The sequence below is a fragment of the Vulpes vulpes genome, chromosome 3 (genome assembly GCF_048418805.1).
Source record: "Vulpes vulpes isolate BD-2025 chromosome 3, VulVul3, whole genome shotgun sequence".
In the NCBI taxonomy this organism is placed as follows: Eukaryota; Metazoa; Chordata; class Mammalia; order Carnivora; family Canidae; genus Vulpes; species Vulpes vulpes.
In genome coordinates this window covers 85,816,186-85,830,038 of record NC_132782.1, presented here as the reverse complement: position 1 = coordinate 85,830,038, position 13,853 = coordinate 85,816,186, and the positions used below count along the sequence as shown (strand labels likewise).

At 42.1% G+C, this 13,853-nt stretch overlaps 1 protein-coding gene across 1 annotated transcript in view; it reads left to right on the top strand.

The window, feature by feature from the left end:
• Window positions 1-13,853, top strand: part of LMTK2 (lemur tyrosine kinase 2) — an 80,267-nt gene that overhangs the window by 55,536 nt on the left and 10,878 nt on the right. The window contains exons 8-9 of the mRNA XM_025986245.2: window positions 8,523-8,607; window positions 9,827-9,948. Coding sequence (XP_025842030.1) covers window positions 8,523-8,607; window positions 9,827-9,948 — 207 coding nt within the window. The remainder of the gene's footprint in view (window positions 1-8,522; window positions 8,608-9,826; window positions 9,949-13,853) is intronic.

Genomic DNA, 13,853 nt, shown 5'->3' with positions numbered 1-13,853 from the left:
AGCCAGTAAGCTACCCTAAACAGTCACCCTTTGTTACTAATGACATGATTCTGTATATTGAGAAAAAGCAAGATGCTAGTTTCTTTAAAAAACAAAATTAATAAGATAATTTATTGTAGCTTGCTTATAGATATACTAAAGTATACCTGGAAATGAGGGCAAAAAACTCCATTCCATTTTCACCAGTGCCACAAAATTTATTTATTTTAATGTTTTATAAATTATTTGGGAAAAAATAATGTGAGAAAGATATGGGACTATGTGAAGAAAGCTGTGCAGTTTTACTGAAGGACATAAAATATGTGAACAAATGGAAAGATAAACTCTATTTTATTGTGGGAAGACAACACAAAAATGTCAGTTAATTTAGAACTAGTACGTAAACTTCATAAACAATCCCAGTAAGAATCCTCACAGCATTTGTGGCAGGGAGGATGAATAAAATTATCTTTAGCTTCACATGGAAAAAATAAATGTCTAAAAGAGCCAGTACAGTATGAAAAAGAAGAGAATTGTTGGGGCAGAAAGGGAAGCTTGCTTTACGAGGTATCAGAATTCTCAGCAAGCCACTGTAGAGATCAGTATGGTGTTTTTTGTTTTGGTTTTTTTTTTTTTTTTTTTTTTTTAGGATTTTATTTATTTATTTTGAGAGAGAGAAAGAGAGAGAGCAAGCATGAGCAGGGGTAGAGGGAGAGGAAGCAGACTCCCCGCTGAGCAGGGACACTCCCCACCCCCCCAGTGTGGAACTGGATCCCAGGATCTTGGGATCGTAACCTGAGCTGAAGGCAGACACTTAACTGACTGAGCCACCCCAATGCCCAAGATCATTGTGGTTTTGATGGAGAAACAGACTGGAGAGTAGACAGTATATAGAGCAAGTTAATGTATAGCAAAACTGATACTCATATCAGTGGGGAAGAGATGGCTTCCCTATTAATTACAGGCAGTTAGTTACTCATCTGGGAAAATATTGGACGTCTACAGCACCCTGTATATAAAAACTAAAATATAAGAAATAAATGTGATAACTGGCAAAATTCCAGAAGGCTCTATGTGTTACCCAGGGCTGAGTGAGGCCTCCTAACTAAAAAGGCCTTCCTTTCCTGAGGTAGTTTCCTACTCAGGAGTTGTAAAATAAAGAGTAGCTATTACATGAAAGGTTGATTATTCTATAAATATTAAATATTTTGCATAGCAACAGACACCACAACAAAGTTGGCAGACAACAGACTTGGGAAGGTGTAGCTGCCAACATGAGCAGCTGAAGGGCAACCGCTCCTGACACACAATGGGTACCTGTGAATTGGTGAGAGGACGATGAGCCTCTAGACAAACGGGCAGAGACAGGCCAGCAGACAGGAAGGTGATCCCAGTCATTAGCCAGAGACATGCAGGTTAAAGTCATGGAACCTCAGAGCCAAGGGAACTGCCATGCCTGTTGCTATTAGCGATGTGGGGAAGTTTCTGTCCTGAATCCCATATAACTGATTACCGATTTCTGAAAAGCAATTGGGGCAATAGCTGTATAATTAAAAATACACATCCCCATTGATAGACTCACTTCCATGGGACAGAGAGACACCGGAATTTAAGGATGTGGATTGGAATAATCTGTCCCAGCGTTGTTTGAGGCAGTGGCAAATAAATAAATAAATAAATAAACAGGACAAAGTCAGTGTTTATAGGGGGTGGGACAGGGACAGGAACCAATTTCAAGCCATTCATACTGTGGTGTAGTGGTGTACTTCATGGCTTTTGTAGAGAAAGAGAGCTGCTATATTAGTTGACTCAAGGATTTCCACATTGTGATGTTGTTTGTTAAGAAAGAAAGATGTAGGGGGTGGGCATGATGGCGCACAAAGCAAATGCTCCTTATTCCTTTATCTGTATTTTCTTGTGTGTATGCTATGTATATAGAAAAACACAGAAAGATTATATCTACCAGTTTGTTAATACATGTTACCTGGAATGGATGTTGCTGCGGGAGGAAGATACTTTTAAAGAAGTGTGTTTTGTTTTGTTTTTTAAATTAAAAAAAAAAAGAATGACCACACTTGAGGAAATCTCAGAAAAAAAACTAGTATTCTTATAACCCAGTTAATGCAAAAAGCGACTGAGAGGATTAGGGAGCACAGAGCTCTAGGCTTGGGCTCTATGTGCTGTGTCCTCAGGAAGGAAAGCATGCTGTAGGCTGAGTGTATGAAGCAGAGGGAAAATGAAAGCGATGTCTTCGTGTGGAGGGCCACTTTGCCTTGGGACCCTAGACCTCAACTTCAAATTATCAGTGGTAAGTAAAGTATTAAATATCCCATTTTTCTAGATGACTCTAGGCCTCATGGGAAAATTCATGTTCTGGGATCATGGCATAATACCAGCTGTGTTCTAAAGCCTGCTGGTTTGTCACTGGTTAAAATGTGCACACCTGAGCCATGCTGGCCTTCCCTGACCCTGATCTGGTGCAGCCTTCTAGGCCAGGCTTGGATTCTGGGGGTTGAAGGTACTCCTGGCCACTCCACTGCAGGCCCATTGTGTCTTCACTTCCCTCCCAAGTGATTCCAGTATATGCTCAGTGTGAGAACTATCACTTTGAAGAGTGTGCAGTTGCATCCTGGTAAGTATTTAATTGGCAGCTCAGCTCCATCCTGGTATGGACACCTTTAGGACAGGCCTAGAGGATCCCTTGCCTTGTATCACAGTAACTGTCTTCTAAGGACTTTGAGGGCTGTCACCAGGGTGTTAAGGGAGGTCTCCCCACTCTAACCAGTCTTCCCAGTTCTGTGGAGTATCTTGTCAGCTCCTTATTGTCTCCCAGGGTACATATGTACCCAGCTCAGGAGTCGGCCACAGACAAGACTCAGAGGGACCCTCATGTAGATTTCTGGGGTGCTTGCTTGGTCTCTGAACTTGCTCTCTCTTCTTCTACCCTGCCCTACAATCAGCCTCTCTGGCAGCCTCTGTTTCCACCAGCCAGGGAGGCTGTTGCTCTCTGGGCTCTGTATCTTTGTGCTGTGGTTTGGAAAGTGACCCTAAACAGAAAGGTAGAGCACATGTGAAGCTCACCTCTGGTATTTTGTTTTCCTTCAGGATCAGGACCCTGGGGTCTTCACTGTCCAGTACCTGAACACTGCTTCCCTGTGCATTTTGTCCAGTCTTGTGATCATGTATACAGTGAGGAGATAAGCCATAACTGGGAGGTTGAAACCCATAGAAACCTGACTGTCTAGCTCAATGTCAGCTCTGGCCCAGCCCTGGAGAAAACTGAGAACCAAAGGCTTTGTCCCCATTTTATTACCAGCCCTCAAAACCCAGGCCAGGGGTGGTGGCCCACATTCTAGCCACAGACCTTCTCTGCGTCCACCCAGAATTTCACAGCCTGAGTGTTCTCTGTACATCCGAAGCCTAACAGGTGCCTGACATGCAGGAGGTGCTTAGTAAATGTAGTCTCGTTCAACTAGCAAAGGACTAGCCTAATAAACCAGGGTGAAAGTTGTCAAAACTGTTCTTTGTGCCATATCAAAACTGAAATGAGTCCTCTCATTTTCACCTTGAGCTTGTATCTCTTTGAGCTGCATCCCGTCTTTGAGTGGTAAATGGCAATTCCTCAAAACCCATAGTGATTTTTTTTAACTTTTATGACTGCCAACAGCAGAGCGGTCTGGTGAACAATGCAAAAAGTAGGAGTTCAAGTTTATTAATTCACCTCTTGTCAGCTTTACCAAGATAAACCCTGTTACTTAATCCTTCTGAACCTGTTTCTTCTATGAATTGGAGATAGTTTTTATCCTGAAGTGCTGTTGTCGAGAGGACTTAAGATAACGTTTACCACGCCTTAGGAGAATATTTAGCAGTGTCAGTTCTTTTGCTTCCCACCTGTGCCTCTCTTAAATCTTTTTTTTTTTTTTTTAAGATTTTATTTATTTATTCACGGTAGACACAGAGAGAGAGAGAGAGAGACACAGGCAGAGGGAGAAGCAGGGTCCATGCAGGGAGCCTGATCCCAGGATGCTGGGATCATGCCCTGAGCCAAAGGCAGATGCTCAACTGCTGAGCCACCCAGGTATCCCTCCACCTATGCCTCTCTCTGTTAGGAACTCTGCTTGCTCGGGAAAGCCTGTGTAACGTGAATAGAAGTGTGGGCGATTTTGGGAATGGCTCCAGCCTCACCAAGCCATTTCTGGTCAAGCATTCCTGCTGGAGCTGGGTTAACTCTAGGTCTGGAGTGAGCTGAGAACAAGTAGTGATGCTTCCTTGTGAGTCAGGCTGGGGAGCTCTTGAGATCTGTGGATCCTCACTTCTAGCATCTGTCTGCCCTGCTCCCACGGCTGAGGCCCCTGTGGTCATTGACTGTGCAGATGCAGTGATGGCCTTGCTGTAGCTGAGGGGACTGAGCCAGAGGCTGTCGGGCTGGATCATTTGGCAGCCTCCCTGATGGACCTGTTTTTCAACTTGAAGGAAGAATATACTGGGTATGTTTGTGTTTCCTGACCAAAAGCAGCCATTGACGTCAATAATTACCTGTGTTGTTAAGTGACACCTTTGTGTTTTTCTCTTCTCTAGCTTTGTGTGTGTGTGTGTGTGTGTGTGTGTGTGTGTTTAAAGATTTTATTTATTTATTCATAGAGACACACAGAGAGAGACAGAGAGGCAGAGACACGGGCAGAGGGAGAAGTAGGCTTCATGCAGGGAGCCCGACGTGGGACTCGATCTTGGGTCTCCAGGATCACGCGCTGGGCTGAAGGTGGCGCTAAACCACTGTGCCACTGGGTCTGCCCTAGCTTTGTGTATTATTGGGCTTCAGAGAATATTTGATTTCACCAATTTTGAATCGAATTATATTATCTTGGAACTAGATAGTGCTTTAAAATTTTGAGAACATTTCATCTCTTGCTTACTGTTATCCTCACATAACCTTGTGAGTAAGCCCTTACAGCACATCCCTGTTTGTGAGTAAACTGAAGCTCTGATGTGTTCAATGACTTGCCCAAAGTCACACGGCTTCTTTTTTTTGTTTTTTTAAATACATACAAAGTTTATTAAAAATAGATTGCAAATGAAGTACAGTAGAAACGGGCAAGTACAGCAGTCATGACAGCCCCAGAGTGACGCAGTTATGAAGAGCACATGTTCACATTTGACCCGACGGCCCCAGGGTGGCCCCGCCCACCTTACAGGACTTGCAACCACACACAGACCACACACAGACACCCCGTATATCAATATTTACATATATTTGCAGGTACTTACGTGTATTTGCTGTTTTTCTATATATTAACACAAAAGTAATTCATCTGCATCTTTTTCATGAAAGAAAGTGTGGGTTCAGTCCCCATAAGGCGGCCAGTGTTCTCGAGTGATCTGGGAGGGGCCTGCTTTTCCTGGGACCTACGGAGCAAGCACGCACATCCTTCATAAACATTTAGAACCACTTTACTCTCTTCAACAAGGGGAATGGTGAGAGCACCCTTCCAAATAAGAACCCTGATAGACGTAAAAATATTTACACTTGCTCAACAATTTATCATACAGCTCTAATTAAAGTGGTTTCTATGGCTAAAAAGCCTCTCCCTCTTCTATTTGAAAGTCTGCATATTTTTCCAACATATATATTTGTAAGAGAACAATCTGGTACAGAAGAATCATCAAGATCCCACAGCAGGGCTTTGTCAAATAGAAAATTTGCTCATAATCACAAAGTAATTTAGCACTTTCACAGCACACAGTATAAAATGAAGTGAGATCCATCTCCCCAGCATCAGCCATGCGTTCACAGCTGAAGAAACAACAGTGATCACCAATGACTCAAAATGAAAATTAAATAACTCTATTCGGTGTAAAAAGATAGCTTGAACGGCCATACAAGACCCTGACATTATAAGTCACAGATGCCACGTGTAACCAAACCTTCCTTCCCAGACAGCACATGGAGATGAATCTTTCTTCCTCGAATTTAAAATCTCTGAGCAACAGTCGTGCTCAAGAGTCATACGGCTTCTGAGCAGTGGAGCCGAGACTAGTTCTAAGATGGCCTTTGTCACTTCCCACCCTGTGTTGTGTGTGGCACTGGCACACATGCAGTGGATTTAAGGGGGCAGGTTTAGAAGAAGCTCCTCCAGTCCCGCCCTCGTTTTTGTCCTCATTACTTCTGTTTTCAAGTGGTGAGAAGCGTTCCTCCTTCCCCTGCCCTGAGAACATCAGTTGGATTGTGTTAGAATTTTAGGATTAAGCCTTTTACAGTGAAAGCCAAAGGCCTTTTGCTTATGTGACTTTTCACCTTTTCCGTAACCTTCACATTTGATGTGTCTAAAGAACCGCGCTGAACATGTGTAAGGAGAGCGAAGAGGAGGGAGGGAAAGAGCAGGGCAGTCTAGGAGTTGCTCAAGGCTTAGCTGCTCGGATGACCCAAGGGGAAGGCACCAAGTGCTCAGGCCGCTGCCTACCTGCAGGTGATAAACACACAGGGCCCTGTTGGAATACTGGCACCCAGTTTTTAACACACAGGGCCCTATTGGAATACTGGCACCCAGCTTTTAATTCTGGTCTTAGAAGAGAGATGTGGGCAAGGTTAAGAAGGATCTGTTTTTAGAGACTCTGGAAATGCCCATCAGTGTTGCCTGGGGACAGAGCCATGTTGGCAGAACTTGCGGCACCATCCTATTTGAGCTGTTGGACCAGTGGACCATGCCACTGGGCTGAGAGCATTTCCCTTTTTCTGCCCTCAGAGAGTATACTGCTTCTTCCTCCCTCTTGCCTCCCTTCAGTCCAAAAGAGACACCAGTTTTCTTCTTAAAATTTGAAGTTTCTCTGTTGCTCCCAGAGACCACAGGAGGCCTGAGGGCTTCTGAGGAGAGCACCACAAAAATTACCACTAGTGAACCCAGTGTAAATACGATTGAACAGAACCAATTGGATGTCTAGATCTAGAACACCAGCATGTGTTCCTTGGGTACCAACCATATGCCCAGACCAGTGCTTGCCGATTGCTGATGCATCGGCGCTTGATAACTACTGGTGGGGACGGCGTCTTGCTAGCTTTGCAGCCCTGGCAAAGTTACTTTGATCCTCTACCTGCTTCCTCCTCTGTAAATGGGAAAGATAAGAGAGTATCCACTTCCAAGGTTCGTCATGCAGATTAAATGAGTTAATATGTGTATAGAGCTAGAGAACTGCCCAGTGTAAAGGAAGTGCTTTGCAAATCTTAGCCATGAACATATGATTGAATCAGTGTCATTAGGTGCCAGGCTGTCACTGAGTTACATCAGTGATAGCTGCTGTCGTCATTAGCCTCATCATCATCCTCTTTCAGGCATGTAAGCTTCAGAAACTAAAATCTTTGAAAATAAGTGTTTAATCATTAATTTGAGCTGTTGTCTTCTACAGTCCTATAAAGACAGACATTTTGAGTTTTTGGACTATGGAGAGTTTTTGATAACTTTATGATTTGAAACTATAAATCGGGTACCTTAAAGTACCCAATTTTTTACTTAAATTTTTTACTTAAATTTACTTAAACTTTATTTAAATTTTGTACTTTAGTGGACTTGTTACTTCTTATGCCAATGGGTGATCAAGAAGATTGAAAGATTGAAAGATAAAAAGGGGCTTATACGAAATCCAAAGTGTTTACTCTGTTGTCTATATGGAAAGGTCCTTCAGAAAAAGTAGTTTTTACTTTTCAACATGTGTTTTTGAGAATTAACCTGTTCTTAAATAAACTATGTAAATTGTTTTCAGTAAGTCCTGAAAATGTCCTCCTTACCTCCCTGTAGAGAAGTGGGGTTTGCAAGAAAGCCAAGTAATTTGGAAAGGACCTCCTACATAATGCTCCCATATCTTTGAAAAAGAAGTTAAAAAACAACATTTTAAATAATATAATTAGTTTTGGGTATTTGAAGTTGTAATTTTATTTCTCTTCATAATAAATAGACTACCACTAGATTGTTATGCAAGTACTATAGGTTATTGTAAAACATTATTTAAATAGTTCAGCCTATAGTATTTAAAAATTCTTGGTCACTCTTCAAACACTAGGAAATGGGCCATAAATATGGTATCAGTGCAGCACAAGGTATAAATGTGGTCTGTATTTAACCTTAGCAGTTGTTTTTTTAAAAAAAAGATTTATTAGAGAGAGTGCGCACAGGGGGTGGACAGAGGGAGAGAATCTAGAAGCAGAGACTCCCTGCTGAGTGTTATGGAGCCAGAGGACCCTGAGATCATGACGTGAGCCGAAATCACGAGTTAGACACTCAACCGACTGAGCCATCCAGATGCCCTGCTGTGTAGCAGTTGTTTTTTTTTTTTTTTTAAATCTAATCCTTTCCATGGACTTAAATAATGAAAAATATTATATTTAATCCTTTTTCCATTAAAAAAGAATTTTAAGACATTACTGAGCAGAGAGCTGAACATGCCACTCTGCTTCATAGAGAAAGCCTTGTTCACAGCAGTTTGGGGTGACATCGTCCTGCTTGTTTGTGGGTTCCCCTTCACACTTGTGTTCACTTCGCTCTTTCTGTCTTCAGTGACTTAGCCCTGCGGAACTGTTTTCTTACCTCGGACCTGAATGTGAAAGTGGGAGACTACGGAATAGGATTCAGCAGGTACAAGGTAAGCCAAGGCTTAAAGATTCTTTCCTACAGCTGATTTAATTTCATAGTCATGAGGTGGTCCTATCACAAAATGCCACTCCAGTTGTGGAAGAGGGGGTAAGAATCTTGGTTATTGTGGCCTTTCTGGAAAGTGGTTTGTTCTAGTCATTTTAACAGAAGTGTTGGCTTCTGATGTGTGGTTTGTCTGCATCAGTGGCTCTGTGCTGAGGTTTTGTGACAGCTTTCCAAAGGCTTTGTTTAAAAGTAAGACTTTTACACAGAATAATTGATATAGTCTGATGGTATATAATACATTTTAGTATGAACACATGGGCAGTAATCATGACTCACCTGTATAATAAAATAGATGATATGTCAAATTGGCATTTCTCCAATAAAATTCTGGGTCAGATTTAGTAAGCATGGAATTGACATTCTTTAAACTCTGCCATAAACTTATCCCCAAACAAGAAAAGAAGTATATGAGGTTTTCATTTATTTTTATGTCACCCAACTGAATGAGATAGCATGATTTGGAGCAGAGAAGGTGATTGTCCTGGCTCTATGCCATCAGCAATAACAGGATCATATCTGTTCTTACTGGTTCTTGTGAGGACCACAGGGGTCATGTTTTCATAGTACTTTGTAACTAAAACATGCAAATATAAGTTGGTTATGTGTCTACATAGTAGCTCTCATGTCTTGAGCCCTTGATGTGTACCAAGCACAATGAAGTAGTTGCTGACAATATCTCATTTAATCCTTACCATAAAAGGAGGTGGGTGTTGTATCATAAGGCTTAACACATCTGTTGCTTGCCCAGAGTAGCTAGCTTGCTGGTAAGTAATGGAGCATGGACTTACAGCCCAGTCTGTGCTCTTACTCATTAACCTTAGGCACTGCCACGCTACTCGGGGCATAATGCCCGGCATATTTTAAAAGACGTTTTGCTCAGTCAGAAACCATGTTCTGTGCATTAGACGTGGCGTACCTTCCGTTTCCTGGAAGGCTGACTGAGTAAGCGTTCATGGCTCAGAGAGCAGCTTGCGAAGCCCAGGAGGCTTCAGAGAAAACCTCACCCACCTTCTGCCCAGAAAATCTCTCTTCGTTCCCACTACTTTTTCTGATTCATCTTTTAGGTTCAGTATGTGTTTCTGAGAATGACCTGGTGTTCAATCATTAAGTTCATTAACAAGCATAATAGAATTTAAAATCCTGTATGCTTTCTGACAAAACAGGAGGATTATATTGAAACAGATGATAAAAAAATTTTCCCTCTGCGATGGACCGCTCCAGAATTAGTAACCAGCTTTCAAGACAGACTACTAACTGCAGATCAAACTAAGTATAGTAACATCTGGTATGTATAGATTTACCATTTTGTTAGACTCTCTTGTGTAGCAAAGTCCTAACTTCCTTCCCCTTGAGTACTTGAGGAAAAATAATTAAGATGTAGGAACACAGGAATGCCTGATGGTATGAAAAAGTTTATTGACTTCATATCAATTATCACAATTGCGATGGTAATAATTAACTTTTCTCTTACCCATTCAACAGTAATAAGGTCCATAAAAGCAGGAACTCGGCTTTTTTTCTGTAGCTACTGTAGGGCCTACAGTATAAGAGACATTTTAAATATTTATTGAAGGAATGAAAAAAACAAAAAGAGGTTTGGACCAATATGTAATACTGTGATTTATAGGAGATCAGTTAAATGTGTTTATGTCTTTGACTAACGATTTCTGTTACAGCTTTCTTAATTTATATATAAATTTTTTTGTGCTATTATTCTGCTTTTTCTATTTTCCTTTTCTTTTGTCTTCTTTTGGACTACTTTTTTTAAACTGCTTTTTCCTGTTAGTTTGGAAGCTGTATATGCTACTCCTGTACTTTTATTAAAGGTTACCCTAGAAGTTATAACATGTATATTCCACTTTAGTCTCATTTTGATCCTCTGTCTGATCAATACAAGGATCTCAAGATACTTTAACATGCTTAACTTGGTTTAACCATATACCACACACATGCATGCGTGCACACACACACACACACACACATGCACTTGCGCACACACGTGTACACAATTTTATCTTATTGTTGGGTATTTTTTTCTTTTACCTTCACAAGACATTGTTATTATTTTTTAGCATTTTTTGTTCAGGTTTATCCACATAATTAAATCCCTTTGCTCCTCATTCTTTTTTTTTTTTTAATCTCAGATATTTCCATCTGTGATCATCCTTCTTTGTCTGAAGTATGTCCTTCAGAATTTCCTAGAGTGAGGGCCTGCTGGTAACAGACTCTCAGTTTTTTGTAGATCTAAACATACCTTTATTTTATCTTCATTTTTGAAGTCTGTTTTTACTTGGGGACAGTTACTTTCTCTCAGCATCTTGAAGAGATCATTCTACTGTCTTCTGGCTTCCATTGTTGCTATTGAGAAGTCAGCCGTAAGTCTACCTAAGCTCTTTGAAGGTAATGTGATCTTTTCTCTCTGGCTGCTTTTAAATTCTTCTCTTTGTCTTTCATTTTTTGTAGTTTCACTATGACGTGTATGGGTGTGGATTTCTTATGTTTTTCTGCTCGGGATTTATTTGGCTTCTCAGACCTTAGGTTGATGGTGTTCTCAGCCCTTACCCTCTTCAGATACTGCCTCTGCTCCCTTTCTCTCCTTTAGAAAGTCTGTTTAGATGTGTGCTATCCTTTCCTGCTCTGCCTTCTGTCTCTTAAGCTCTCCTTTACATATTCTGTCTCTTTGACTCTCGGTGCCACACTCTAATTTTGAGACCTGTGTTCCAGCCACTAATTCTTTCTCTTTTTAAAAATTCTCTCTTCAGCTGTGTCTATTCTTCTGTTAAATGTCTCTATTAAGTTTTATATAGTCCAGCTATTGATTTTTCAGTTTTAGGAATTCTATTTGGTGTTTTAAAACATGCCCCAGCATTTTTAAAATGATTGAATTATGATCTGCATCAGATGATTCCTGTATCTGAGGTCTTGGTGGAGTTGATCTTGCTGATTCTTGATGGTGCCTTGTTTCCTTGGGGTGAGGATCTTGGAAACCTAGAGTTGGGGAGCATTCCTCCAGAGGGGATCCACATTTACCTGCTTATGTCGGATACTGGGGGGTCCTGCTGTGTAAGGGAGCTCTACTACTACAGGGCTTCATGTATTCAGCTCAAGGTTTTTGACCACCCAGGTGATGTGAATTCGGGCCACAAATACAGTCAATGGCCAGCTCTGTGGTTACAGCTTGTTAGGGGCCAGTGTGCCCCCCCCCCCCACACACACACTCAAACACGCATACACATGTACACTAACTCACAGCTCCTCAGTGCCGAGTCAGTTTGCCTTTCAGACTCCTGGAGGGATGCAGGGGGCAGGCTTAATCTCGCTGTGAGGAAGTCTCTCTGTGATTCCCCTTAGCTTGGGCAGGCCCAGGGCTTTGGCCTATTTACCTCCGCTACCACCTGCATTGCCTTGTAAACAGAGACTGCAAAAGCCCAACTTCTGTGCTTTAGCAAAGGCACCAGCTCAGAGGTAGTTTTAGTGTTCTCCTTACATCTTCAAGTTCTAGAGATTTTCCTGGCAAGTCCCTGCTTTCCTGTCTTTGATGCCTTTAAAAAGATACTTTTTATGCTTCATCCATATTTTCACTGTTCCTAGCAGGGTATTGAGCCAGAAAGCTTAGCCTGTGTTCCCAGAGACAGAGCTTAGCTTGTGTTCCCACCCCTTGTTGCTGACACTTTGAGAAGTATCTGGAGGTAGGGCTGGCAGTAGGGCCAACTGCAGCCCAAGGCAAGAGCCACCTACCCTGTACCAGGGGTAAATGAGAGGGGCCTCACTGACAGAGTTTGGTGGAAGAGAAGGTAACTCCAGGAGGGAGAAGCCGGTGGGACTCCAGGACCCAGGAGCCAGTACAAGGAGAAGAATTGAATAGCCAGGGATCAGAGGCAGTAATTGGTGGCAGGACACCAGATGGAGTAGAGAGCTACAGGGCAGAGACAGATTTTGAGGAGGAGATGTATCTCATCCTTTTCTGTGGCCTGAGGAATGGGAAGGGTGTGTGCAGAGATGCTAGAATTGGGGAAGTGGGGAGTTGAGAAAGCCTGTGCTTCGTGTTCTCTGAAGAACCGGGTGGGCTGGCGGCTGGACAGGGTTTTAGTCTGGGAATAGGCCTTTTTGGGGAGGGAAAGGAATTAAAACAGGGCTTTGGAGATACTGAGGCAGGTTGTTAGTTAAATGCCCAAGGTCACACCAAGCATGGCAGCAATAACACTCATTGTGACAATCATTATGTACTGCCTCTGTGGTCTTTAGCATTCCATGTGATTTTCTTATTTTCCTCAGTTAAATTATAAACTCCCTTCTTAAGGCTTCAATAATATCTTAAACTTCTTTTGTATCCAGGATGGTCCTCTGCCTCTGACAAATCTGCGCCAGGGAGAAGATGTGTTTTCTTTCTTGAATGGAGTTGTGAAATTTGGGTCCCATTTATTTCCTCTGATAGAGGTGGTCTCTCAACTTAGATACTGAATATGCTGATTTTTTTCACTGATTTATGAAGTTTAGAGAAATGAACTCATAAGTTATATTGCACTAATACAATGTCAAATAACAGGCTGGTTTATTCAGTACAGCTTATTCAAACAAGAATTCTGGAGTTACCAAGCCAAGTCATGTAAACCATCAATACCCAAACCTGGCTGGATGCCAGAATCACTAGGGAACTTTTAAAGTACAGTTTCTTGGCCACACCTGATCTACCAACTGCAAGTCCTTGGGGGCAGGTCCTATGTAGCTCTGTATTCCCAGATGACACAGGTGGACAGCCAGGTTTAGGAGCCAGAGCAGTGACTAGGAGGTGCTAGTACACAACGGAAGGCTGGTACCTGGGACTGAGCCATGGAGACCGTTTCCATGGCGACAGAGCACTCACAGAGAGACAGACACACATGGGGAGTTGGCACTGGGAAGGAGCACTCCTGCCCGACTGTGGTAACAGCCGTGTCCCTAGAGACATTGAGAGGCTCAGTGGATGGCCTCTTCTGGCACACAAGTAGGTGGCAGAATGATGGCAAGAAATCTCTCCATCATAGTGACAAATGGCACTATGGGATCATTGCAACAAAAAATGTGTGGACCCACCAAAGAAGAGATTATTTAATTATATAAAAGTTTGCTTTAGATATTTTCTGGTGTTTACTACCATTAGGTGAATGGGATTTTTTTGTCCACCTCAGGCTGTTTATCTTGTATCTCACC